A 27,036-nucleotide genomic window follows, 5' to 3' on the forward strand; every position below is an offset into this window, starting at 1 on the left:
GCTGGCTTCCGAGTTAAGTGAGCGGGTGTTAAGAAGTGTTTCCTGCGACACATTGGTGCGGCTGGCTTCCGGGTTAAGTGAGCGGGTGTTAAGAAGTGTTTCCTGCGACACATTGGTGCGGCTGGCTTCCGGGTTAAGTGAGCGGGTGTTAAGAAGTGTTTCCTGCGACACATTGGTGCGGCTGGCTTCCGGGTTAAGTGAGCGGGTGTTAAGAAGTGTTTCCTGCGACACATTGGTGCGGCTGGCTTCCGGGTTAAGTGAGCAGGTCTTAAGAAGTGCGGTTTGACGGGTTATGTTCCGGAGGACCCATGACTCAACATTCGCCTCTACCGAGCACGTTGGTGAGTTGCAGCGATGAGACAAGATAATAATCACGAAAATTGGGGAAAAAAGGGGGTAAAAATTACTAAAAAATAAATAAATAATAAGGCACCATGTCCGAGAGAGTTGCATGGTTATCAAAACCTCACGCGAGGGTTGGCCCACACAAAACACAGCCTTTCATTTCAAGTGTTTCTAAAATCCCCTATGGAAAAAATAATTGATAGAAAAACGATTGGAACCATTACCTTGTTTGATCGCTAGATGTTATGGCTATTATTATACCTCCACCATGGAGCTCTATGAGTGGGAGAATGGTGCTGAAGCGCAAAATCAGCGGGTGCATGATCGCAAGCCTACCGTAGTATTTACAAGTCTGATCTGTGATGGATTTGTTATTATGTTTATACTGGTCACAATAAACAGTGTGGTTGTCTTTTCAACAATTGATTAAGCAAAAGCTTTGTGCATTAAGGAAACAGATGAGTGGCTCAAATAGAAGGCTGTCTCTAATAAGCACTGATTATGTTCAGTGTGAATGAAGCAAATAAAGGCCCGGGATATTAATTGATGTTTTACAGTTGAAGTGTTGCGTTGTCCAGACATTGTTATAGAAGTGTTGCGTTGTCCAGACTGTTGTTATAGAAGTGTTGCGTTGTCCAGACATTGTTGTAGACGTGTTGCGTTGTCCAGACTGTTGTTATAGAAGTGTTGCGTTGTCCAGACTGTTGTTATAGAAGTGTTGCATTGTCCAGACTGTTGTTATAGAAGTGTTTCATTGTCCAGACTGTTGTTATAGAAGTGTTGCGTTGTCCAGACTGTTGTTATAGAAGTGTTGCATTGTCCAAACATTGTTATAGAAGTGTTGCATTGTCCAGACTGTTGTTATAGAAGTGTTGCATTGTCCGACTGTTGTTATAGAAGTGTTGCGTTGTCCAGACTGTTGTTATAGAAGTGTTGCGTTGTCCAGACTGTTGTTATAGAAGTGTTGCGTTGTCCAGACATTGTTATAGAAGTGTTGCGTTGTCCAGACTGTTGTTATAGAAGTGTTGCGTTGTCCAGACTGTTGTTATAGAAGTGTTGCGCTGTCCAGACTGTTGTTATAGAAGTGTTTCATTGTCCAGACTGTTGTTATAGAAGTGTTGCGTTGTCCAGACTGTTATAGAAGTGTTGCGTTGTCCAGACTGTTGTTATAGAAGTGTTGCATTGTCCAGACTGTTGTTATAGAAGTGTTGCATTGTCCAGACTGTTGTTATAGAAGTGTTGCGTTGTCCAGACTGTTGTTATAGAAGTGTTGCGTTGTCCAGACTGTTGTTATAGAAGTGTTGCGTTGTCCAGACTGTTGTTATAGAAGTGTTGCGATGTCCAGACTGTTGTTATAGAAGTGTTGCGTTGTCCAGACTGTTGTTATAGAAGTGTTGCATTGTCCAGACTGTTGTTATAGAAGTGTTGCGTTGTCCAGACTGTTGTTATAGAAGTGTTGCGTTGTCCAGACATTGTTATAGAAGTGTTGCATTGTCCAGACTGTTGTTATAGAAGTGTTGCGTTGTCCAGACATTGTTATAGAAGTGTTCCATTGCCCAAACATTGTTATAGAAGTGTTGCATTGTCCAGACTGTTGTTATAGAAGTGTTGCATTGTCCGACTGTTGTTATAGAAGTGTTGCGTTGTCCAGACTGTTGTTATAGAAGTGTTGCGTTGTCCAGACTGTTGTTATAGAAGTGTTGCGTTGTCCAGACATTGTTATAGAAGTGTTGCATTGTCCAAACATTGTTATAGAAGTGTTGCATTGTCCAGACTGTTGTTATAGAAGTGTTGCGTTGTCCAGACTGTTGTTATAGAAGTGTTGCGTTGTCCAGACTGTTGTTATAGAAGTGTTGCGTTGTCCAGACATTGTTATAGAAGTGTTGCGTTGTCCAGACTGTTGTTATAGAAGTGTTGCATTGTCCAGACTGTTGTTATAGAAGTGTTGCGTTGTCCAGACTGTTGTTATAGAAGTGTTGCGTTGTCCAGACTGTTGTTATAGAAGTGTTGCGTTGTCCAGACTGTTGTTATAGAAGTGTTGCATTGTCCAAACATTGTTATAGAAGTGTTGCATTGTCCAGACTGTTGTTATAGAAGTGTTTCATTGTCCAGACTGTTGTTATAGAAGTGTTGCGTTGTCCAGACTGTTGTTATAGAAGTGTTGCGTTGTCCAGACTGTTGTTATAGAAGTGTTGCGTTGTCCAGACTGTTGTTATAGAAGTGTTGCGTTGTCCAGACTGTTGTTATAGAAGTGTTGCGTTGTCCAGACTGTTGTTATAGAAGTGTTGCGTTGTCCAGACTGTTGTTATAGAAGTGTTGCGTTGTCCAGACTGTTGTTATAGAAGTCTTGCGTTGTCCAGACTGTTGTTATAGAAGTGTTTCATTGTCCAGACTGTTGTTATAGAAGTGTTGCGTTGTCCAGACTGTTATAGAAGTGTTGCGTTGTCCAGACTGTTATAGAAGTGTTGCGTTGTCCAGACTGTTGTTATAGAAGTGTTGCATTGTCCAGACTGTTGTTATAGAAGTGTTGCATTGTCCAGACTGTTGTTATAGAAGTGTTGCGTTGTCCAGACTGTTGTTATAGAAGTGTTGCGTTGTCCAGACTGTTGTTATAGAAGTGTTGCGTTGTCCAGACTGTTGTTATAGAAGTGTTGCGATGTCCAGACTGTTGTTATAGAAGTGTTGCATTGTCCGACTGTTGTTATAGAAGTGTTGCGTTGTCCAGGCTGTTGTTATAGAAGTATTGCGTTGTCCAGACTGTTGTTATAGAAGTGTTGCGTTGTCCAGACATTGTTATAGAAGTGTTCCATTGCCCAAACATTGTTATAGAAGTGTTGCGTTGTCCAGACATTGTTATAGAAGTGTTCCATTGCCCAAACATTGTTATAGAAGTGTTGCATTGTCCAGACTGTTGTTATAGAAGTGTTGCATTGTCCAGACTGTTGTTATAGAAGTGTTGCATTGTCCAGACTGTTGTTATAGAAGTGTTGCATTGTCCAGACTGTTGTTATAGAAGTGTTGCATTGTCCAGACTGTTGTTATAGAAGTGTTGCATTGTCCAGACTGTTGTTATAGAAGTGTTGCGTTGTCCAGACTGTTGTTATAGAAGTGTTGCGTTGTCCAGACATTGTTATAGAAGTGTTGCGTTGTCCAGACTGTTGTTATAGAAGTGTTGCATTGTCCAGACATTGTTATAGAAGTGTTGCATTGTCCAGACTGTTGTTATAGAAGTGTTGCATTGTCCAGACTGTTGTTATAGAAGTGTTGCGTTGTCCAGACTGTTGTTATAGAAGTGTTGCATTGTCCAGACATTGTTATAGAAGTGTTGCGTTGTCCAGACTGTTGTTATAGAAGTGTTGCATTGTCCAGACATTGTTATAGAAGTGTTGCGTTGTCCAGACTGTTGTTATAGAAGTGTTGCGTTGTCCAGACATTGTTATAGAAGTGTTGCGTTGTCCAGACTGTTGTTATAGAAGTGTTGCGTTGTCCAGACTGTTGTTATAGAAGTGTTGCGTTGTCCAGACTGTTGTTATAGAAGTGTTGCATTGTCCAGACATTGTTATAGAAGTGTTGCGTTGTCCAGACTGTTGTTATAGAAGTGTTGCATTGTCCAGACATTGTCCAGACTGTTGTTATAGAAGTGTTGCGTTGTCCAGACTGTTGTTATAGAAGTGTTGCATTGTCCAGACTGTTGTTATAGAAGTGTTGCGTTGTCCAGACTGTTGTTATAGAAGTGTTGCATTGTCCAGACTGTTGTTATAGAAGTGTTGCGTTGTCCAGACTGTTGTTATAGAAGTGTTGCGTTGTCCAGACTGTTGTTATAGAAGTGTTGCATTGTCCAGACTGTTGTTATAGAAGTGTTGCGTTGTCCAGACTGTTGTTATAGAAGTGTTGCGTTGTCCAGACTGTTGTTATAGAAGTGTTGCATTGTCCAGACTGTTGTTATAGAAGTGTTGCGTTGTCCAGACTGTTGTTATAGAAGTGTTGCGTTGTCCAGACTGTTGTTATAGAAGTGTTGCATTGTCCAGACTGTTGTTATAGAAGTGTTGCATTGTCCAGACTGTTGTTATAGAAGTGTTGCATTGTCCAGACTGTTGTTATAGAAGTGTTGCGTTGTCCAGACTGTTGTTATAGAAGTGTTGCGTTGTCCAGACTGTTGTTATAGAAGTGTTGCGTTGTCCAGACTGTTGTTATAGAAGTGTTGCGTTGTCCAGACATTGTTATAGAAGTGTTGCATTGTCCAGACTGTTGTTATAGAAGTGTTGCGTTGTCCAGACATTGTTATAGAAGTGTTCCATTGCCCAAACATTGTTATAGAAGTGTTGCATTGTCCAGACTGTTGTTATAGAAGTGTTGCATTGTCCGACTGTTGTTATAGAAGTGTTGCGTTGTCCAGACTGTTGTTATAGAAGTGTTGCGTTGTCCAGACTATTGTTATAGAAGTGTTGCATTGTCCAGACTGTTGTTATAGAAGTGTTGCGTTGTCCAGACATTGTTATAGAAGTGTTGCATTGTCCAAACATTGTTATAGAAGTGTTGCATTGTCCAGACTGTTGTTATAGAAGTGTTGCGTTGTCCAGACTGTTGTTATAGAAGTGTTGCGTTGTCCAGACTGTTGTTATAGAAGTGTTGCATTGTCCAGACTGTTGTTATAGAAGTGTTGCATTGTCCAGACTGTTGTTATAGAAGTGTTGCGTTGTCCAGACTGTTGTTATAGAAGTGTTGCATTGTCCAGACTGTTGTTATAGAAGTGTTGCATTGTCCAGACTGTTGTTATAGAAGTGTTGCATTGTCCAGACTGTTGTTATAGAAGTGTTGCATTGTCCAGACTGTTGTTATAGAAGTGTTGCGTTGTCCAGACTGTTGTTATAGAAGTGTTGCGTTGTCCAGACATTGTTATAGAAGTGTTGCATTGTCCAGACTGTTGTTATAGAAGTGTTGCGTTGTCCAGACTGTTGTTATAGAAGTGTTGCGTTGTCCAGACTGTTGTTATAGAAGTGTTGCGTTGTCCAGACTGTTGTTATAGAAGTGTTGCATTGTCCAGACTGTTGTTATAGAAGTGTTGCGTTGTCCAGACTGTTGTTATAGAAGTGTTGCATTGTCCAGACTGTTGTTATAGAAGTGTTGCGTTGTCCAGACTGTTGTTATAGAAGTGTTGCATTGTCCAGACTGTTGTTATAGAAGTGTTGCATTGTCCAGACTGTTGTTATAGAAGTGTTGCATTGCCCAAACATTGTTATAGAAGTGTTGCATTGTCCAGACTGTTGTTATAGAAGTGTTGCATTGTCCAGACTGTTGTTATAGAAGTGTTGCATTGTCCAGACTGTTGTTATAGAAGTGTTGCATTGTCCAGACTGTTGTTATAGAAGTGTTGCGTTGTCCAGACTGTTGTTATAGAAGTGTTGCATTGTCCAGACTGTTGTTATAGAAGTGTTGCATTGTCCAGACTGTTGTTATAGAAGTGTTGCATTGTCCAGACTGTTGTTATAGAAGTGTTGCATTGTCCAGACTGTTGTTATAGAAGTGTTGCATTGTCCAGACTGTTGTTATAGAAGTGTTGCATTGTCCAGACTGTTGTTATAGAAGTGTTGCATTGCCCAAACATTGTTATAGAAGTGTTGCATTGTCCAGACTGTTGTTATAGAAGTGTTGCGTTGTCCAGACTGTTGTTATAGAAGTGTTGCATTGTCCAAACATTGTTATAGAAGTGTTGCATTGTCCAGACTGTTGTTATAGAAGTGTTGCGTTGTCCAGACTGTTGTTATAGAAGTGTTGCGTTGTCCAGACTGTTGTTATAGAAGTGTTGCGTTGTCCAGACTGTTGTTATAGAAGTGTTGCATTGTCCAGACTGTTGTTATAGAAGTGTTGCGTTGTCCAGACTGTTGTTATAGAAGTGTTGCGTTGTCCAGACTGTTGTTATAGAAGTGTTGCGTTGTCCAGACTGTTGTTATAGAAGTGTTGCGTTGTCCAGACTGTTGTTATAGAAGTGTTGCGTTGTCCAGACATTGTTATAGAAGTGTTCCATTGCCCAAACATTGTTATAGAAGTGTTGCATTGTCCAGACTGTTGTTATAGAAGTGTTGCATTGTCCGACTGTTGTTATAGAAGTGTTGCGTTGTCCAGACTGTTGTTATAGAAGTGTTGCGTTGTCCAGACATTGTTATAGAAGTGTTCCATTGCCCAAACATTGTTATAGAAGTGTTGCGTTGTCCAGACATTGTTATAGAAGTGTTCCATTGCCCAAACATTGTTATAGAAGTGTTGCATTGTCCAGACGTTGTTATAGAAGTGTTGCGTTGTCCAGACTGTTGTTATAGAAGTGTTGCGTTGTCCAGACTGTTGTTATAGAAGTGTTGCGTTGTCCAGACTGTTGTTATAGAAGTGTTGCATTGTCCAGACTGTTGTTATAGAAGTGTTGCGTTGTCCAGACTGTTGTTATAGAAGTGTTGCATTGTCCAGACTGTTGTTATAGAAGTGTTGCATTGTCCAGACTGTTGTTATAGAAGTGTTGCATTGTCCAGACTGTTGTTATAGAAGTGTTGCATTGTCCAGACTGTTGTTATAGAAGTGTTGCGTTGTCCAGACTGTTGTTATAGAAGTGTTGCGTTGTCCAGACATTGTTATAGAAGTGTTGCATTGTCCAGACATTGTTATAGAAGTGTTGCGTTGTCCAGACTGTTGTTATAGAAGTGTTGCGTTGTCCAGACATTGTTATAGAAGTGTTGCATTGTCCAGACATTGTTATAGAAGTGTTGCGTTGTCCAGACGTTGTTATAGAAGTGTTGCATTGTCCAGACATTGTTATAGAAGTGTTGCGTTGTCCAGACATTGTTATAGAAGTGTTGCGTTGCCCAAACTGTTGTTATAGAAGTGTTGCATTGTCCAGACTGTTGTTATAGAAGTGTTGCGTTGTCCAGACTGTTGTTATAGAAGTGTTGCGTTGTCCAGACTGTTGTTATAGAAGAGTTGCGTTGTCCAGACTGTTGTTATAGAAGTGTTGCATTGTCCAGACTGTTGTTATAGAAGTGTTGCGTTGTCCAGACATTGTTATAGAAGTGTTGCATTGTCCAGACATTGTTATAGAAGTGTTGCATTGTCCAGACTGTTGTTATAGAAGTGTTGCGTTGTCCAGACATTGTTATAGAAGTGTTGCATTGTCCAGACTGTTGTTATAGAAGTGTTGCGTTGTCCAGACATTGTTATAGAAGTGTTGCATTGTCCAGACATTGTTATAGAAGTGTTGCGTTGTCCAGACTGTTGTTATAGAAGTGTTGCGTTGTCCAGACTGTTGTTATAGAAGTGTTGCGTTGTCCAGACTGTTGTTATAGAAGTGTTGCGTTGTCCAGACATTGTTATAGAAGTGTTGCATTGTCCAGACATTGTTATAGAAGTGTTGCATTGTCCAGACATTGTTATAGAAGTGTTGCATTGTCCAGACATTGTTATAGAAGTGTTGCGTTGTCCAGACTGTTGTTATAGAAGTGTTGCGTTGTCCAGACTGTTGTTATAGAAGTGTTGCGTTGTCCAGACTGTTGTTATAGAAGTGTTGCGTTGTCCAGACTGTTGTTATAGAAGAGTTGCGTTGTCCAGACTGTTCACATAAACATGTCAGTTTTTGTTGAGTGTTTTTGTGTAGGTGTTTGTCAGGCAGGTAATGGTAAGAGTCAGTGGGGCGGACAAAGACCCACTGGCTGCCTGTCTGATTGGACGAAGACCCCCTGGCTCACCGTCTGATTGGCTCACTCTCACCATCTGGCCGGAGGGGCATAGGAAAAGAGTGCAGAGTAAATGGAGTTGAATACTATCACATCCTCTCTACCTCTTTGTGTCTACTTCTCTCACACTAATGTGTGAAAATCTCTCTCCCTCTCCAGTAACCAGTGGATAGGAGAGGTGGGTGGTGTAGGAAGAACCAAAATAATTCCCTGCAGCGCTTGTTTTCAACTTCACTTGAGGTAGTATGTGGTAGTAATCACTATAGTCTCTGCTGCTGTGCTGGAATGTGGTAGTGTGGTAGTGATTACTATAATGTGGTAGTGATTACTATAATGTGATAGTGATAACTATAAGGTGGTAGTGATTACTATAATGTGGTAGTGCTTACTATAGTGTGGTAGTGATTACTATAGTGTGGTAGTGATTACTATAGTGTGGTAGTGATTACTATAGTGTGGTAGTGATTACTATAGTGTGGTAGTGATTACTATAGTGTGGTAGTGATTACTATAGTGTGGTAGTGATTACTATAGTGTGGTAGTTATTACTATAGTGTGGTAGTTATTACTATAGTGTGGTAGTGATTACTATAGTGTGGTAGTGATTACTATAGTGTGGTAGTTATACTATAATGTGGTAGTTATTACTATAGTGTGGTAGTTATTACTATAATGTGGTAGTTATTACTATAGTGTGGTAGTTATTACTATAACGTGGTCTTTATTACTAAGTTGTGGTAGTTATTACTAATATGTGGATGTTATTACTAATCTGTGGTAGTTGTTACTAATCTGTGGTAGTTATTACTAATCTGTGGTAGTTATTACTAATATGTGGATGTTATTACTAATCTGTGGTAGTTGTTACTAATCTGTGGTAGTTATTACTAATCTGTGGTAGTTATTACTAATCTGTGGTAGTTATTACTAAACTGTGGTAGTTGTTACTATAATGTGGTAGTTATTACTATAGTGTGGTCATTATTACTAATCTGTGGTAGTTATTACTAAGCTGTGGTAGTTATTACTATAATGTGGTCATTATTACTAATTTGTGGTAGTTATTACTAATATGTGGTAGTTATTACTAATCTGGGGTAGTTGTTACTATAATGTGGTAGTTATTACTATAGTGTGGTCATTATTACTAATCTGTGGTAGTTATTACTAAGCTGTGGTAGTTATTACTATAATGTGGTCATTATTACTAATTTGTGGTAGTTATTACTAATATGTGGTAGTTATTACTAATCTGGGGTAGTTATTACTAATCTGGTGTAGGTATTACTGTAATGTGGTAGTTTATAGGAAAAGGTGGTAGTTATTACTAATCTGTGGTAGTTATAATGTATGCACACATGACTGTAAGTCGCTTTGGATAAAAGCGTCTGCTAAATGGCATATATTATTATTATTATTACTATAATGTGGTAGTGATTACTAATCTGTGGATGTTATTACTAATCTGTGGTAGTTATTACTAATCTGTGGTAGTTATTACTATAATGTGGTAGTTATTACTAATCTGTGGATGTTATTACTAATCTGTGGTAGTTATTACTAATCTGTGGTAGTTATTACTAACCAGTGGTAGCTATTACCAGTCTGTGATAGTTATTAATATAGTGTGGTAGTTAATACTATAGTGTGGTAGTTATCACTATAATGTGGTAGTTATTACTATAATGTGGTATTTATTGCTGTTATGTGGTAGTTATTACTATAATGTGGTAGTTATTACTATAATGTGGTAGTTTATCGTATAAGGTTGTAGTTATTACTAACCAGTGGTAGTTATTACTATAGTGTGGTAGTTATTACTATAATGTGGTAGTTTATAGTATAAGGTGGTAGTTATTACTAACCAGTGGTAGTTATTACTATAGTGTGGTAGTGATTACTATAGTGTGGCAGTTATTACTATAGTGTGGCAGTTATTACTATAGTGTGGTAGTTATTACTATAATGTGGTAGTTATTACTATAATGTGGTAGTTTATAGTATAAGGTGGTAGTTATTACTAACCAGTGGTAGTTATTACTAACCAGTGGTAGTTATTACTAACCAGTGGTAGTTATTACTATAGTGTGGTAGTTATTACTATAGTGTGGTAGGTATTACTATAATGTGGTAATTATTACTAACTAGTGGTAGCTATTACCAGTCTGTGGTAGTTATTACTAATCTGTGGTAGTTATTACTATAATGTGGTAGTGATTACTAATCTGTGGATGTTATTACTCATCTGTGGTAGTTATTACTAATCTGTGGTAGTTATTACTAACCAGTGGTAGCTATTACCAGTCTGTGATAGTTATTACTAATCTGTGGTAGTTATTACTAAACTGTGGTAGTTGTTACTATAATGTGGTAGTTATTACTATAATGTGGTAGTTTATCATATAAGGTGGTAGTTATTACTAACCAGTGTTAGTTATTACTATAATGTGGTATTTATTGCTGTTATGTGGTAGTTATTAATATGTGGTAGTTATTACTATAATGTGGTAGTTATTACTATAATGTGGTAGTTTATCGTATAAGGTTGTAGTTATTACTAACCAGTGGTAGTTATTACTATAGTGTGGTAGTTATTACTATCCAGTGGTAGCTATTACCAGTCTGTGATAGTTATTAATATAGTGTGGTAGTTAATACTATAGTGTGGTAGTTATCACTATAATGTGGTAGTTATTACTATAATGTGGTAGTTTATCGTATAAGGTGGTAGTTATTACTAACCAGTGGTAGTTATTACTATAGTGTGGTAGTTATTACTATAATGTGGTAGTTTATAGTATAAGGTGGTAGTTATTACTAACCAGTGGTAGTTATTACTATAGTGTGGTAGTTATTACTATAGTGTGGTAGTTATTACTATAATGTGGTAGTTATTACTATAATGTGGTAGTTATTACTATAATGTGGTAGTTTATAGTATAAGGTGGTAGTTATTACTAACCAGTGGTAGTTATTACTATAGTGTGGTAGTTATTACTATAGTTTGGCAGTTATTACTATAGTGTGGCAGTTATTACTATAATGTGGTAGTTTAAAGTATAAGGTGGTAGTTATTACTAACCAGTGGTAGTTATTACTAACCAGTGGTAGTTATTACTATAGTGTGGTAGTTATTACTATAGTGTGGTAGGTATTACTATAATGTGGTAATTATTACTAACTAGTGGTAGCTATTACCAGTCTGTGGTAGTTATTACTATAGTGTGGTAGTTATTACTATAGTGTGGTAGTTATTACTATAGTGTGGTAGTTATTACTATAGTGTGGTAGTTATTACTAATCTGTGGTAGTTATTACTAATCTGTGGCAGTTATTACTATAGTGTGGTAGTTATTACTATAGTGTGGCAGTTATTACTATAGTGTGGTAGTTATTACTATAATGTGGTAGTTATTACTATGCTGTGGTAGTTATTACTATACTGTGGTAGTTATTACTATACTGTGGTAGTTATTACTATACTGTGGTAGTTAATACTAATCTGTGGTAGTTATTACTAATCTGTGGTAGTTATTAGATATAGTATCTGGTGCTATGCTGGGTTATAGGAGGTGAAGGAGCCTCGGAGTGGATTGATTCACCCCCACATCTCACATATTGACAAATCCACATGACTGGATGGCCTCAGCTCTACCGACCACCTTCCTCCTCATCATCACCATATCTGTCCCACAAGCACCCACAGTCGCACGAGCCAACTGTCTCAGAGCCGGAACAAGGGAAGAGAAGGAGGAGAGGAGGATGACGAAGCATAACAAATGGAATGGAGGGAAAATCTGAGAAAGATTGAGAGAGAGAAAGGGAGGTGGAAGAGGAGGGTGAGAGAGAACGAGTGGGAAAGGAGAAGATGAGAGCTAAAGGTAAAACAGGAGAGATAATAGCAGACAATAGAAAAAGGTATGAAGAGAAAGAAAGAGAGAAAGTAAACATTTGCAAGAAAAAGGAAAGAGATGAAAAAAAGATAATATTATTCCTCTCATTCTTTCGTGGTGGTGCTTATCATCAGCTGCATCATCATCATCATCATCATCATCGTCATGGTAATATAGCACCTCATTGAATGAGAGCTCATTAAGTCCTTGAGGCCACAGTCGAGCCACAGCATCCCACTCTATTTAGTTATGCAACCGAGCTGCCACATTCACTGGAAAGGATATTGCCATACTTATATATCATGAGACAGCTAAAAATACAGAGAAGGTATATTTCATGAAATACATTAAAAAAAAGATTGCCTCATAAAATATTTGATTAAGTTTGGGAAAGTGTAGTCTTACGTCCTAGCTGGGAGACTACCAATAACACAAGATTGTCTATTATTCATATTTGGGGCTGTACTCATTTCTATGGAAAGTATGCCAGGACACAATATAACACCTCTGTGGACCGCCTTAGAATAAGGTAAGGAGATGGATAACATTAAAACACATTCAGACAAAAGGACATCTACTATTCCTTTCTAGTTCTACAACAACGAAACGATATAATGAATTATATTTCAATGAACTAAATGGCCCTCTCTAGTACTACAGTGTCCTATACATTCAGAGAACATTTAGCAACACGACTCCTGACAAGCTGTAATGGTCCCAAGGCCCAATCCTATCCCAGCTCATTAAGAATGCATGAGCACACCGAGAGAAGGAGAGAGCAGTTAAGCTAGGCTGTCAGTCAGAGAGAGGCGAGAGAGAGAGAGAGAGAGAGAGAGAGAGAGAGAGAGAGAGAGAGAGAGAGAGAGAGAGAGAGAGAGAGAGAGAGAGAGAGAGAGAGAGAGAGAGAGAGAGAGAGAGAGAGGAGAGGGAGGGAGGGAGGGAGGGAGGAGAGAGAGAGAGAGAGAGAGAGAGAGAGAGAGAGAGAGAGAGAGAGAGAGAGAGACAGAGAGAGAGACAGAGAGAGGTACAGAGAGATACAGAGAGCGCTCAGGGGAGAACTTGTCAAATTAACTCTTGGGGCCTAGGGCAACGTAAGGGTGGAGAATTGCAGGGGAGAGGAGTGTGTGTGTGGCTTTGTGTGTGTTTTGTGGGGAGAGGGTGAGGGAGTTTGTGTGTTTGCATAATGTACAGTTCATTCGGGAAGTATTCAGACTCTTTCACTTTCTTCATATTTTGTTATGTTACAGCCTTGTTCTAAAATTGATAAATGTTTTATTTTAAACCTTTCTAACAAGTCAGTTCATCAAATGTGTGCTCTGCTAAAGCTGGCCAGGTCAACTGTAAGTGCTGTTATTGTGAAGTGGAAACGTCTAGGAGCAACAACACAATCTCACAGAATGGCACCACCGAGTGCTGAAGCACGTAATGCGTAAATGTAATCTGTTCTCAAATTCCAAACTGCCTCTGGAAGCAATGTCAGCACAAGAACTGTTCGTCTGGAGCTTCATGGAACGGGATTCCATGGCCGAGCAGCTGCACACGAGCCTACAATCACTTTGAGCAGTGCCAAGCGTTGGCTGGGATGGTGTAAAGCTCGCCGACATTGGACTCTGGAAACTTGTTTTCTTGAGGGATGAATCACGCTTCACCATCTGACAGTCCGATGGACGAATCTGGGTTTTGCAGAATGCATAGTGTCAACTGTTAAGTTTGGTGGAGGAGGAATAATGGTCTGCGGCTGTTTTTCATGTTTCGGACCAGGCCCCTTAGTTCTTAACGCTATAGAATACAATGATATTCTAGATGGTTCTGTGCTTCTAATTTTGTGGCAACAGTTAAGGGAAGGCCCTTTCCTGTTTCAGCATGACACCTGTGCACAAAGCAAAGTCCATAGAGAAATGGTTTGTAGATATCGGTGTGGAAGAACTTGACTGCCCTGCACAGAGCCCTGACCTCAAACCCATCTAACACCTTTGGGATGAATTGGAACACTGACTGCAAGCCAGGCCTAATCACCCACGTCAGTGCCCAACCTCACAAAGGCTCTTGGTGGCTGAATAGAAACAAGTACCCACAGAAATGTTATTTTTTTACATTTTTTATTTCACCTTTATTTAACCATGTAGGCCAGTTGAGAACAAGTTCTCATTTACAACTGCGACCTGGTCAAGATAAAGCAAAGCAATGTGACAAAAACAACACAGAGTTACAGTCAATAACACAATAGAAAAATCTGTATACAGTGTTTATGACAGTCAAATTTATGACAGTCAAATTTGAAAACCCCTTGGTTAACATAGAGATTCTGGGAACATCAGAAGGTGAGGGGAAATGAACTATATTCTTATAGATGTGAGGACAGCTTAAAGATGTGAGGTTCTGCATTGGAGATGACCCGATACCAACGGTGTCTGAGCAACCCATCAAGAGCCTGGGTAGATGGTACAACGAAAGCCTCCGGGATAAAGATCAAGTGCAGCAAGTAAGGCAGGACATCGCCGACGGTCTTGAGAACATCAACAAGACCCTACTGCCTGGGAGGCTCAAGCTTTGGTGCCTACAGTTTGGACTTCTCCCCCGGGTAATGTGGCCACTCACCGTCTATGAGGTCCCAATAACAACAGTGGAGAAGATGGAGCGAACCATTACCTCATACGTGAAGAAATGGCTGGGTGTCCCACGATGCCTGAGTAACATCGGCCTCTATGGCAAAGGGGTCCTTGAACTACCTCTTACAAGTCTAACGGAGGAGTACAAGTGCTCTAAAGTAAGATTTCAGATGACATTGAAGGACTCCAAAGACCAGACCATTAGCAAGGCTGCACCTCCCCTACAAACTGGACGGAAATGGACATCATCCAAGGCTGTGCAGCAAGCAACATCAGCCCTGAGACACCAAGACATTGTGGGTAATATCCAGCATGGAAGAGGAGGCTTTGGCCTGGCAGCAAGCAAACCGACGTTCCATAAGGCAACAACATCTGAACGCAGGAAGCTTGTGGTCGAGGAGGTGCGCAGACAGGAGGAGACTGCAAGAAGTGCAAAGGCTGTCTCTCTTGCTAAACAAGGGCAATGGACGCGGTGGGAAGGACTGGAGAGGAGAAAGATCAACTGGAGTGAGCTTTGGCAAATGGAGGCAAGCAACATCAGCTTCATCATAAGAGCTGTTTATGATGTGCTTCCATCACCAAAAAATCTACATCAATGGTATGGCGAGGACTCGACCTGCCCCCTCTGCCCAGCTCCAGCGACTCTCAGGCATATAATGACAGGTTGCAAGACCAGCCTCTCACAAGGCCGCTACACCTGGAGACACAATCAGGTCCTCAAGAGCCTGGCTGCAGCACTTGATACCAAGAGGAGTGCAACCAATTCATTACCTCCAAAAACAAGCAATCCCGTCAAAACAACAACATTCATCCGGGAGGGACAGAAAAGGCCCAAGTATCCTCCTACAAAGCTAGAAACTGGACACCTAGCCATGGCCCGGGACTGGAAGATGCTTGTCGATATTGACCAGCAACTAATTTTTCCACCTGAGATTGCTTCTACCAACCTTAGGCCAGACATGGTACTCTGGTCCCCTTCACGAAAGGCTGTGTACATCATAGAGCTCACAGTCCCATGGGAAAACTCTGTTGAAGAGGCCTACGAGCGTAAGAAACTGCGTTACACAGAGTTGGCAGCAGACGCAACTCAGCGTGGCTGGAATGCAAAAGTCTGGCCAGTTGAAGTGGGATGTAGAGGATTCGTGGCTTCTTCCATCATCAGGTTGCTGAAAGAACTTGGAATCCATGGACAGGCTCTGCGGCAGACCGTCAGAGCAGTTTCTCAAGCAGCTGAAAGAGGCAGCCAGTGGATCTGGATCAAACGGAAGGACCCTTGCTGGGCTATAACTTCATGACCCCCCCACCCCCACCTGCGAACCCAATTCAGATCCCTCCAACTTGAGGAGGGCATATGAGGTATGCGGTCAGCTGTATGGCTGGCTCAGGGAAGAGGACGCCCCTGCCTTGCATAGTCCCGTGGGACATCTTAATTGGGCATGGGACACAAGCTAAGGCTTGATCACCCTTTAGCTGGCCACCTTTGATGAGGGTGTTTAGTGATTAAAGGCCGAAACACCCACTGATTCGAAGGCACACTACTGAGGATGTGTCCCAAAAATTGACATCTTACCCCAGTCTAAGAAATAAACCTCCCATGCCACTCTGTCAACATCACGGCAAATCTCATGCGAGTGCATTCCATCTATTGGCACAATGGACAGTTTTTCACATCTCGTCCCGTGTTTTATGATTCTTCTGGTAATCCGACCAATTGAACATATGCAGTGGTACTTAATGAATATGATGTCATTTCGGTTGTCATCTGAGACATTCTCATCAATGATAAGATGACATAAACTCTACAGTGTAAAGTCTACACATCAGTTATCGGATTCACATGGAACTGTTGTTCAATTTAAATGTTTGAATATTACATTATTTGTGATGGGATGAAATGTCATTTTAGCTTCTACAATGTGAGAATTGGGTTTTCATGAGTGAATTAGGCCCGACTCAGTGGCCCGCCCACGTGAAGAGACATAGCTTGTAAACTATGAAACACACCCCTTTTCTCCCTCCACTATATAAGCCCTTGACGAAAATGTAACCTCCTGTTCCGAGGATGTGAGGACGACGGTCCGATGTCAGAATGGTTCAGATAATAACTACAGAACGAAGCCAATATCAGTGTGAGCTTTGGTTGCGAATGGTATGAACTTTGAACTCTTATTCACTACAGAAGTGATACCTCCTAGCCGTTGAGTTAGCAACAGCAGCTGCAAACGAGGGTTAGGAAGGAACAGACAGAGTATCCCGTCTATCACACAACGATGTTACTACAACGTATCCAATTGACAAACAGAGACATTCTTCAAAGGACAAAGGACTCGGTTTGGCAACACGGCCTTCCATCTACCACCAACCTACCGAAGCGCAGCTCAGAGTAAATTTTTATTGCATTTTCCTTTTCCAAATGGGTGGTAATTTAGAATGCATGAGATACTGTATTTACGATAGCACAGCTTCTTCCTTTGTCCCTCAGTCCTCCCGCTCTTTCACTCAAACCCAGCCCTTTTCTTTTGTGTAACCAGCCGTCATATCTGTTCCGCCGCTAGGGACGTTTTCCTTTATGACGTAATTTGTAATCAAGGTATAATTCATTCTTTGTAGATGTAATTCTGTGTGATTAGTTAGGTATTTAATAAATAATTAAACCCAATTTTGTATTGCTGATTCAACTTGTTGGCTAGGGTTCGTGAAGATAACCAAGAATGTACAACTTTCAGATGAGACTGAATTAAGGTGATGATTAATATTGACTGCTATTGATGTAAAATATGAATAGGTCTTTAAGAGTTTATTCGGAAGATAACAGCTCTATAAATATTATTTTGTGGTGCTCGACTCTCTAGTTAATTACATTTACATGATTAGCTCAATCAGGTAATATTAATTACGTAGAAATTATTTTACAGAATAGCATGTCATATCACTTAATTCGGAATAGGCAAAGACACGACACTGGTGTGCAAAAGAGCAGAAAAACAAAAACAAATATGGGGATGAGGTAGGTAGTTGGTTGGATGGGCTATTTACACATGGAATGTGTACAGCTGCAGCGATCTGTAAGCTGCTCTGACAGCTGACGCTTAAAGTTAGTGAGGGAGATATAAGTCTCTAACTTCAGTGATTTTTGCAATTCGTTCTAGTCATTGGCAGCAGAGAACTGGAAGGAAAGGCGGCCAAAGCAGGTGTTGGCTTTGGGGATGACCAGTGAAATATACCTGCTGGAGCGCGTGCTATGGGTGGGTGCTGCTATGGTGACCAGTGAGCTGAGATAAGGCGGAGCTTTACATAGCAAAGATTTATAGATCACCTGGAGCCAGTGGGTCTGGCGACGAATATGTATCGAGGGCCAGCCGACGAGAGCATACATGTCGAAGTGGTGGGTAGTATATGGGGCTTTGGTGAGAAAACGGATGGCACTGTGATAGACTGCATCCAATTTGTTGAGTAGAGTGTTGAAGAATATTTTGTAAATGACATCGCCGAAGTCAAAGATCGGTAGGATAGTCTGTTTTACGAGGGTATGTTAGGCAGCATGAGTGAATAAGGCTTTGTTGCGAAATAGGAAGCTGATTCTATATTTAACTTTGGATTGGAGATGCTTAATGTGAGTCTGGAAGGAGAGTTTACAGTTTAGCCAGACACCTAGGTATTTATAGTTATCCACATATTCTAAGTCAGAACCATCCAGAGTAGTGATGCTAGTTGGGCGGTTGGGTGCGGGCAGCGATTAGTTGAAGAGCATGCATTTAGTTTTACTAGCATTTAAGAGCAGTTGGAGGCCTGAAGGAGTTGGCCTGAAGCGTTGAAGCTCAGTTGGAGGTTTGTTAGCACAGTGTCCAAAGAAAGGCCAGATGTATACAGAATGGTGTCATCTGCGTAGAGGTGGATCACAGAATGCAAGAGCGGCATTATTGATATATACAGAGAAAAGAGTCGACCCGAGAATTGAACCCTGTGGCACCCCCATTAGAGAAACCAAGGCTGTTTAGTCTGCCGATAGGAACACGGTGATTGACAGAGTCGAAAGCTCCAACGTTCCAACATCTAGTCTTCCCAGAAGAGTGAAGGTTGTTAGAGCAGCAAAGGGTGGACCAGCTCCATATTAATGCCACTGATTTTGGAATTAGATTTTTGATGAGCAGGTGTCCACATACTTGTGGTCATGTACTGTATCTGTGTGTATGTGACTCTTGTATTGTGTCAAGCAAGTCAAAGCACGTATATACAGGTAACCACCCTAATAAGGAAACACTTTAGTAAATGAAGGATACAAAGTATATTGAGAGAGTGTGGTTCCTGAGTTAATTAAGACATTAAGATTCCATCATGCTTAGGGCCATGTATAAAAATGCCCAGTTGCCCATTATTTTGGCTACCATGGCAATATGAAGAGATCTCAGTGACTTCGAAAGAGGTTATCAAAGGAGCATAGGGGGTTTAAAGTGTGTGTGTGTGTGTGTATGTCTGTACTCTTTCTCTGTGTGTGTGTGTGTGTGTGTGTGTGTGTGTGTGTGTGTGTGTGTGTGTGTGTGTGTGTGTGTGTGTGTGTGTGTGTGTATGTCTGTACTCTTTCTGTGTGTGTGTGTGTGTGTGTGTGTGTGTGTGTGTGTGTGTGTGTGTGTGTGTGTGTGTGTGTGTGTGTGTGTGTGTGTGTGTGTGTGTGTGTGTGTGTGTGTGTGTGTGTGTGTGTGTGTGTTTGTGTTTGCGTTTGCGTGCATGTATATACGTGTACATGCATGTGTGTGTCATGGGTGTGTGAGTTTGTGTTCATTTCCTGTCATTCTCTCACCGTGCCACCTGGTTGATGACAGGAGCGAAGTTGGTGGGTCCGTAGAGCTGAACGGTGCGGAGACTCTGGAAGTACGCCTCCAACACTCCCTCGATCCCCACACAGTTAGGGTTCTCACTGTTGGAGTTCTGTAGGAACCATGGACATTATTTAAGATAGCCCCTCTACACCAGTTGTTTGAAAATGAAATCCCCTTTTTCCTTTGAAACCATGAACAAGAAAAAGATTGATGAGGGCTATACATTGAAACATTTGATGAGGGCTATACATTGAAACATTTGATGAGGGCTATACATTGAAACATTTGATGAGGGCTATACATTGAAACATTTGATGAGGGCTATACATTGAAACATTTGATGAGGGCTATACATTGAAACATTTGATGAGGGCTATACATTGAAACATTTGATGAGGGCTATACATTGAAACATTTGATGAGGGCTATACATTGAAACATTTGATGAGGGCTATACATTGAAACATTTGATGAGGGCTATACATTGCAACATTTGATGAGGGCTATACATTGAAACATTTGATGAGGGCTATACATTGAAACATTTGATGAGGGCTATACATTGAAACATTTGATGAGGGCTATGCATTGAAACATTTGATGAGGGCTATACATTGAAACATTTGATGAGGGCTATACATTGAAACATTTGATGAGGGCTATACATTGAAACATTTGATGAAGGCTATACATTGAAACATTTGATGAGGGCTATACATTGAAACATTTGATGAGGGCTATACATTGAAACATTTGATGAGGGCTATACATTGAAACATTTGATGAGGGCTATACATTGAAACATTTGATGAGGGCTATGCATTGAAACATTTGATGAGGGCTATACATTGAATGTAATGGGAGAACTCATGTCAGTAGGCATAACACAGGACTGATCGGTAATGGGAGAACTCATATCAGTAGGCATAACACAGGGCTGATCGGTAATGGGAGAACTGATCGGTAATGGGAGAACTCATGTCAGTAGGCATAACACAGGACTGATCGGTAATGGGAGAACTCATGTCAGTAGGCATAACACAGGACTGATCGGTAATGGGAGAACTCATGTCAGTAGGCATAACACAGGACTGATCGGTAATGGGAGAACTCATGTCAGTAGGCATAACACAGGGCTGATCGGTAATGGGAGAACTCATGTCAGTAGGCATAACACAGGGCTGATCGGTAATGGGAGAACTCATGTCAGTAGGCATAACACAGGGCTGATCGGTAATGGGAGAACTCATGTCAGTAGGCATAACACAGGGCTGATCGGTAATGGGAGAACTCATGTCAGTAGGCATAACACAGGGCTGATCGGTAATGGGAGAACTCATGTCAGTAGGCATAACACAGGACTGATCGGTAATGGGAGAACTCATGTCAGTAGGCATAACACAGGACTGATCGGTAATGGGAGAACTCATGTCAGTAGGCATAACACAGGACTGATCGGTAATGGAGAACTCATGTCAGTAGGCATAACACAGGACTGATCGGTAATGGGAGAACTCATGTCAGTAATGGGATAACTCATGTCAGTAGGCATAACACAGGACTGATCGGTAATGGGAGAACTCATGTCAGTAATGGGATAACTCATGTCAGTAGGCATAACACAGGACTGATCGGTAATGGGAGAACTCATGTCAGTAGGCATAACACAGGACTGATCGGTAATGGGAGAACTCATGTCAGTAGGCATAACACAGGACTGATCGGTAATGGGAGAACTCATGTCAGTAGGCATAACACAGGACTGATCGGTAATGGGAGAACTCATGTCAGTAGGCATAACACAGGACTGATCGGTAATGGGAGAACTCATGTCAGTAGGCATAACACAGGACTGATCGGTAATGGGAGAACTCATGTCAGTAGGCATAACACAGGACTGATCGGTAATGGGAGAACTCATGTCAGTAGGCATAACACAGGACTGATCGGTAATGGGAGAACTCATGTCAGTAGGCATAACACAGGGCTGATCGGTAATGGGAGAACTCATGTCAGTAGGCATAACACAGGACTGATCGGTAATGGGAGAACTCATGTCAGTAGGCATAACACAGGGCTGATCGGTAATGGGAGAACTCATGTCAGTAGGCATAACACAGGGCTGATCGGTAATGGGAGAACTCATGTCAGTAGGCATAACACAGGACTGATCGGTAATGGGAGAACTCATGTCAGTAGGCATAACACAGGGCTGATCGGTAATGGGAGAACTCATGTCAGTAGGCATAACACAGGACTGATCGGTAATGGGAGAACTCATGTCAGTAGGCATAACACAGGGCTGATCGGTAATGGGAGAACTCATGTCAGTAGGCATAACACAGGGCTGATCGGTAATGGAGAACTCATGTCAGTAGGCATAACACAGGGCTGATCGGTAATGGAGAACTCATGTCAGTAGGCATAACACAGGACTGATCGGTAATGGGAGAACTCATGTCAGTAGGCATAACACAGGGCTGATCGGTAATGGGAGAACTCATGTCAGTAGGCATAACACAGGGCTGATCGGTAATGGGAGAACTCATGTCAGTAGGCATAACACAGGACTGATCGGTAATGGGAGAACTCATGTCAGTAGGCATAACACAGGGCTGATCGGTAATGGGAGAACTCATGTCAGTAGGCATAACACAGGGCTGATCGGTAATGGAGAACTCATGTCAGTAGGCATAACACAGGGCTGATCGGTAATGGAGAACTCATGTCAGTAGGCATAACACAGGACTGATCGGTAATGGGAGAACTCATGTCAGTAGGCATAACACAGGGCTGATCGGTAATGGGAGAACTCATGTCAGTAGGCATAACACAGGGCTGATCGGTAATGGGAGAACTCATGTCAGTAGGCATAACACAGGACTGATCGGTAATGGGAGAACTCATGTCAGTAGGCATAACACAGGGCTGATCGGTAATGGGAGAACTCATGTCAGTAGGCATAACACAGGGCTGATCGGTAATGGGAGAACTCATGTCAGTAGGCATAACACAGGACTGATCGGTAATGGGAGAACTCATGTCAGTAGGCATAACACAGGACTGATTGGTAATGGGAGAACTCATGTCAGTAGGCATAACACAGGGCTGATCGGTAATGGGAGAACTCATGTCAGTAGGCATAACACAGGGCTGATCGGTAATGGGAGAACTCATGTCAGTAGGCATAACACAGGACTGATCGGTAATGGGAGAACTCATGTCAGTAGGCATAACACAGGACTGATCGGTAATGGGAGAACTCATGTCAGTAGGCATAACACAGGACTGATCGGTAATGGGAGAACTCATGTCAGTAATGGGATAACTCATGTCAGTAGGCATAACACAGGACTGATCGGTAATGGGAGAACTCATGTCAGTAATGGGATAACTCATGTCAGTAGGCATAACACAGGACTGATCGGTAATGGGAGAACTCATGTCAGTAGGCATAACACAGGACTGATCGGTAATGGGAGAACTCATGTCAGTAGGCATAACACAGGACTGATCGGTAATGGGAGAACTCATGTCAGTAGGCATAACACAGGACTGATCGGTAATGGGAGAACTCATGTCAGTAGGCATAACACAGGACTGATCGGTAATGGGAGAACTCATGTCAGTAGGCATAACACAGGACTGATCGGTAATGGGAGAACTCATGTCAGTAGGCATAACACAGGACTGATCGGTAATGGGAGAACTCATGTCAGTAGGCATAACACAGGACTGATCGGTAATGGGAGAACTCATGTCAGTAGGCATAACACAGGACTGATCGGTAATGGGAGAACTCATGTCAGTAGGCATAACACAGGGCTGATCGGTAATGGGAGAACTCATGTCAGTAGGCATAACACAGGACTGATCGGTAATGGGAGAACTCATGTCAGTAGGCATAACACAGGACTGATCGGTAATGGGAGAACTCATGTCAGTAGGCATAACACAGGACTGATCGGTAATGGGAGAACTCATGTCAGTAGGCATAACACAGGACTGATCGGTAATGGGAGAACTCATGTCAGTAGGCATAACACAGGGCTGATCGGTAATGGAAGAATTTAAGTTGGCTGAATATTTTCTTTAGACAATGTGAAAAAGACAAATTGGTAAATCAATCAAGACATAAGAACAAAAATAATCCGGCAAACAATATGTCTGTTCCCAAAAATGAATTTATCGTCACATAATAATACAAAGTTAAATAGCCAAAAGTCATTCAGCCAACATAAAAGACAGTCTGCTTTAAGCCCTGTCCGGCCAGGATAAAAGAGTGTTCTACAGCCTATATCCTTCATTAAAGTTCATCTGACAAAAACGAGACAACAGCCATCTGGTCTTTCTCATTCTCTTTGAAGAGAAAACTAATTAAAAGGAAAAAATAAACACGCTAAAGGAAGTGAAAATGAATGCCTTCCGAAGACACACTTTTTGGTGTCCGCAACTGTGGCTGGTAAAACAGGTTGTATAACCAGCCACGAGGGACACTGGCGCATTGTTGTGATACGACTATTATGGGACAGAAAGTATAGTAGTAGTATAGTTATGATTCTACATTTTACAGACGTCCAGCTCAAACTTAGTTTATTCAGACCCCTTCGCTTTTTCCACATTTTGTTACATTACAGCCTTATTCTAAAATTGACTAAATAAAAACAATGAATGTTGTGACATGACTATTATTGACCTTATGGGACAGACTCCATGGGACAGATAGTATTGTAGTAGTATAGTTAGGATTCTACATTTTACAGATGTCCAGCTCAAACTTAGTTTTTTTGCACAATGAGAATTGGGTGAGACAAATGACTTGTATCACACATCTGCATCAACCATTACTGCAGCAACCATTGCTTGTACAGGCTTCATAACATTGTCATAACACTTCATTACCCTCTAAACCAGACATAAACGCAACATACACAAGTGCTGAACTAAACGTTATAAGCCTGTCATCAAGATCAAAGGGCAAACATTTGAAAACATTGCTACCTATCGAGGGCAATTTAAAAGGACAAGAAAAATAAGTCATTTATTGTCCATTTTCCTTACAGTCTACTGTATTATTTTGCTTCAACCTTTGTATAATTTCCTTCACGTCAAGGAGATTGCTTTAAGGTGAATTCCTCCAGCTTTGGGAAGAAAATAAAAATAGCTGAAAATAAGGCTGCTTTTTTTTTTTTTACTCTTCTTTGTTCAACATTTCCTCCACTTTTTCTTTTTCCTCTGTCCAGGGAGATAATAGACGTCTAGAATCTGAGGAGAAGTCGTTTTTTTGTGCTTAGTGTTTACTCTTTGTTGTTCTTTCTTCATCGTTTCAGGATGCTAAGCTAAGCGCTACGTCCTCCAAAGTCTATTCCAGTCTCCGCGTCTGTCTGGTCCCTCGTTTGGTTCGCACTTTTCTGCTACAAACAGATGGATTTTTTTTCTTCTTTCCGAGCCACTTCCTGACTCACAATGTTTTCTTCCTCTACCCTTTTTCAAACAGTTCACAGAACTACTTGAGGCCGACGCTAACGCATGGGCTTACACAACGGTGCTGCAATTTGTATTTTGTGTTGACATATTTATAGGCTTTCGTGTTCCTCGTGACATTATTACCCCATGTAAAGGTAATGTGTTCACGGTGTAATTCATGTGGGCTGTACGGATGGATAGAGTCAATGTCAGACTTCACAGAAAATCCCAAGAAACTAAGGAAACTCAGTACTGAATCAAGCCTTTTGCCTTCTGACGATGAATGTTAATTATACAATGATGTTATGTAGTATAGAAGTATGATTGCCTCATGTCAGTAGGCATAACACAGGTAGGTATTTCACAGGTAACTGTATTTTCATTGCTAAGAAATGTAATAGATTTGGCTTGGAGCTTCAGTCAGCCTTGGATACAAATTGATATAGAGGATGTACAGAAAGATGGCCTTCACTACTCAAAAATAGGCTATTCAAAGTCTTGCATCTGAGCCAGACAGATGGATACATACAGAGCATTCGGAAAGTATTCAGACCTCATGACTTTTCCCACATTTTGTTACATTACAGTTTTTTTTCCAATCCACACACCATTTTTTACATGTTTTATTTAACTAGGCAAGTCAGTTAGTGCCGTGCGAAAGTATTCGGCCCCCTTGAACTTTGCGACCTTTTGCCACATTTCAGGCTTAAAACATAAAGATATAAAACTGTATTGTTTTGTGAAGAATCAACAACAAGTGGGACACAATCATGAAGTGGAACGACATTTATTGGATATTTCAAACTTTTTTAACAAATCAAAAACTGAAAAATTAGGCGTGCAAAATTATTCAGCCCCTTTACTTTCAGTGCAGCAAACTCTCTCCAGAAGTTCAGTGAGGATCTCTGAATGATCCAATGTAGACCTAAATGTCTAATGATGATAAATACAATCCACCTGTGTGTAATCAAGTCTCCGTATAAATGCACCTGCACTGTGATAGTCTCAGAGGTCCGTTAAAAGCGCAGAGAGCATCATGAAGAACAAGGAACACACCAAGCAGGTCCGAGATACTGTTGTGAAGAAGTTTAAAGCCGGATTTGGATACAAAAATATTTCCCAAGCTTTAAACATCCCAAGGAGCACTGTGCAAGCGATAATATTGAAATGGAAGGAGTATCAGAACACTGCAAATCTACCAAGACCTGGCTGTCCCTCTAACCTTTCAGCTCATACAAGGAGAAGACTGATCAGAGATGCAGCCAAGAGGCCCATGATCACTCTGGATGAACTGCAGAGATCTACAGCTGAGGTGGGAGACTCTGTCCATAGGACAACAATCAGTCGTATATTGCACAAATCTGGCCATTATGGAAGAGTGGCAAGAAGAAAGCCATTTCTTAAAGATATCCATAAAAAGTGTTGTTTAAAGTTTGCCACAAGCCACCTGGGAGACACACCAAACATGTGGAAGAAGGTGCTCTGGTCAGATGAAACCAAAATTGAACTTTTTGGCAACAATGCAAAACGTATGTTTGGCGTAAAAGCAACACAGCTCATCACCCTGAACACACCATCCCCACTGTCAAACATGGTGGTGGCAGCATCATGGTTTGGGCCTGCTTTTCTTCAGCAGGGACAGGGAAGATGGTTCAAATTGATGGGAAGATGGATGGAGCCAAATACAGGACCATTCTGGAAGAAAACCTGATGGAGTCTGCAAAAGACCTGAGACTGGGACGGAGATTTGTCTTCCAACAAGACAATGATCCAAAACATAAAGCAAAATCTACAATGGAATGGTTCAAAAATAAACATATCCAGGTGTTAGAATGGCCAAGTCAAAGTCCAGACCTGAATCCAATCGAGAATCTGTGGAAAGAACTGAAAACTGCTGTTCACAAATGCTCTCCATCCAACCTCACTGAGCTCGAGCTGTTTTGCAAGGAGGAATGGGAAAAAATGCCAGTCTCTCGATGTGCAAAACTGATAGAGACATACCCCAAGCGACTTACAGCTGTAATTGCTACAAAGTATTAATTTAAGGGGGCTGAATAATTTTGCACGCCCAATTTTTCAGTTTTTGATTTGTTAAAAAAGTTTGAAATATCCAATAAATGTCATTCCACTTCATGATTGTGTCCCACTTGTTGTTGATTCTTCAGAAAAAAATACAGTTTTATATCTTTAT

The 27,036-nt window shown here is 41.1% G+C and overlaps 1 protein-coding gene across 2 annotated transcripts in view; it reads right to left on the reverse strand.

The window, feature by feature from the left end:
* Positions 1-27,036, reverse strand: part of LOC118399710 (copine-9-like) — a 164,048-nt gene that overhangs the window by 10,026 nt on the left and 126,986 nt on the right. For both annotated transcript variants that reach the window (XM_052473955.1, XM_052473956.1), the window contains one exon: positions 19,361-19,488. In XM_052473955.1, coding sequence (XP_052329915.1) covers positions 19,361-19,488 — 128 coding nt within the window. The remainder of the gene's footprint in view (positions 1-19,360; positions 19,489-27,036) is intronic.

Source organism: Oncorhynchus keta, chromosome 21 (genome assembly GCF_023373465.1).
Source record: "Oncorhynchus keta strain PuntledgeMale-10-30-2019 chromosome 21, Oket_V2, whole genome shotgun sequence".
Classification (NCBI taxonomy): domain Eukaryota; kingdom Metazoa; phylum Chordata; class Actinopteri; order Salmoniformes; family Salmonidae; genus Oncorhynchus; species Oncorhynchus keta.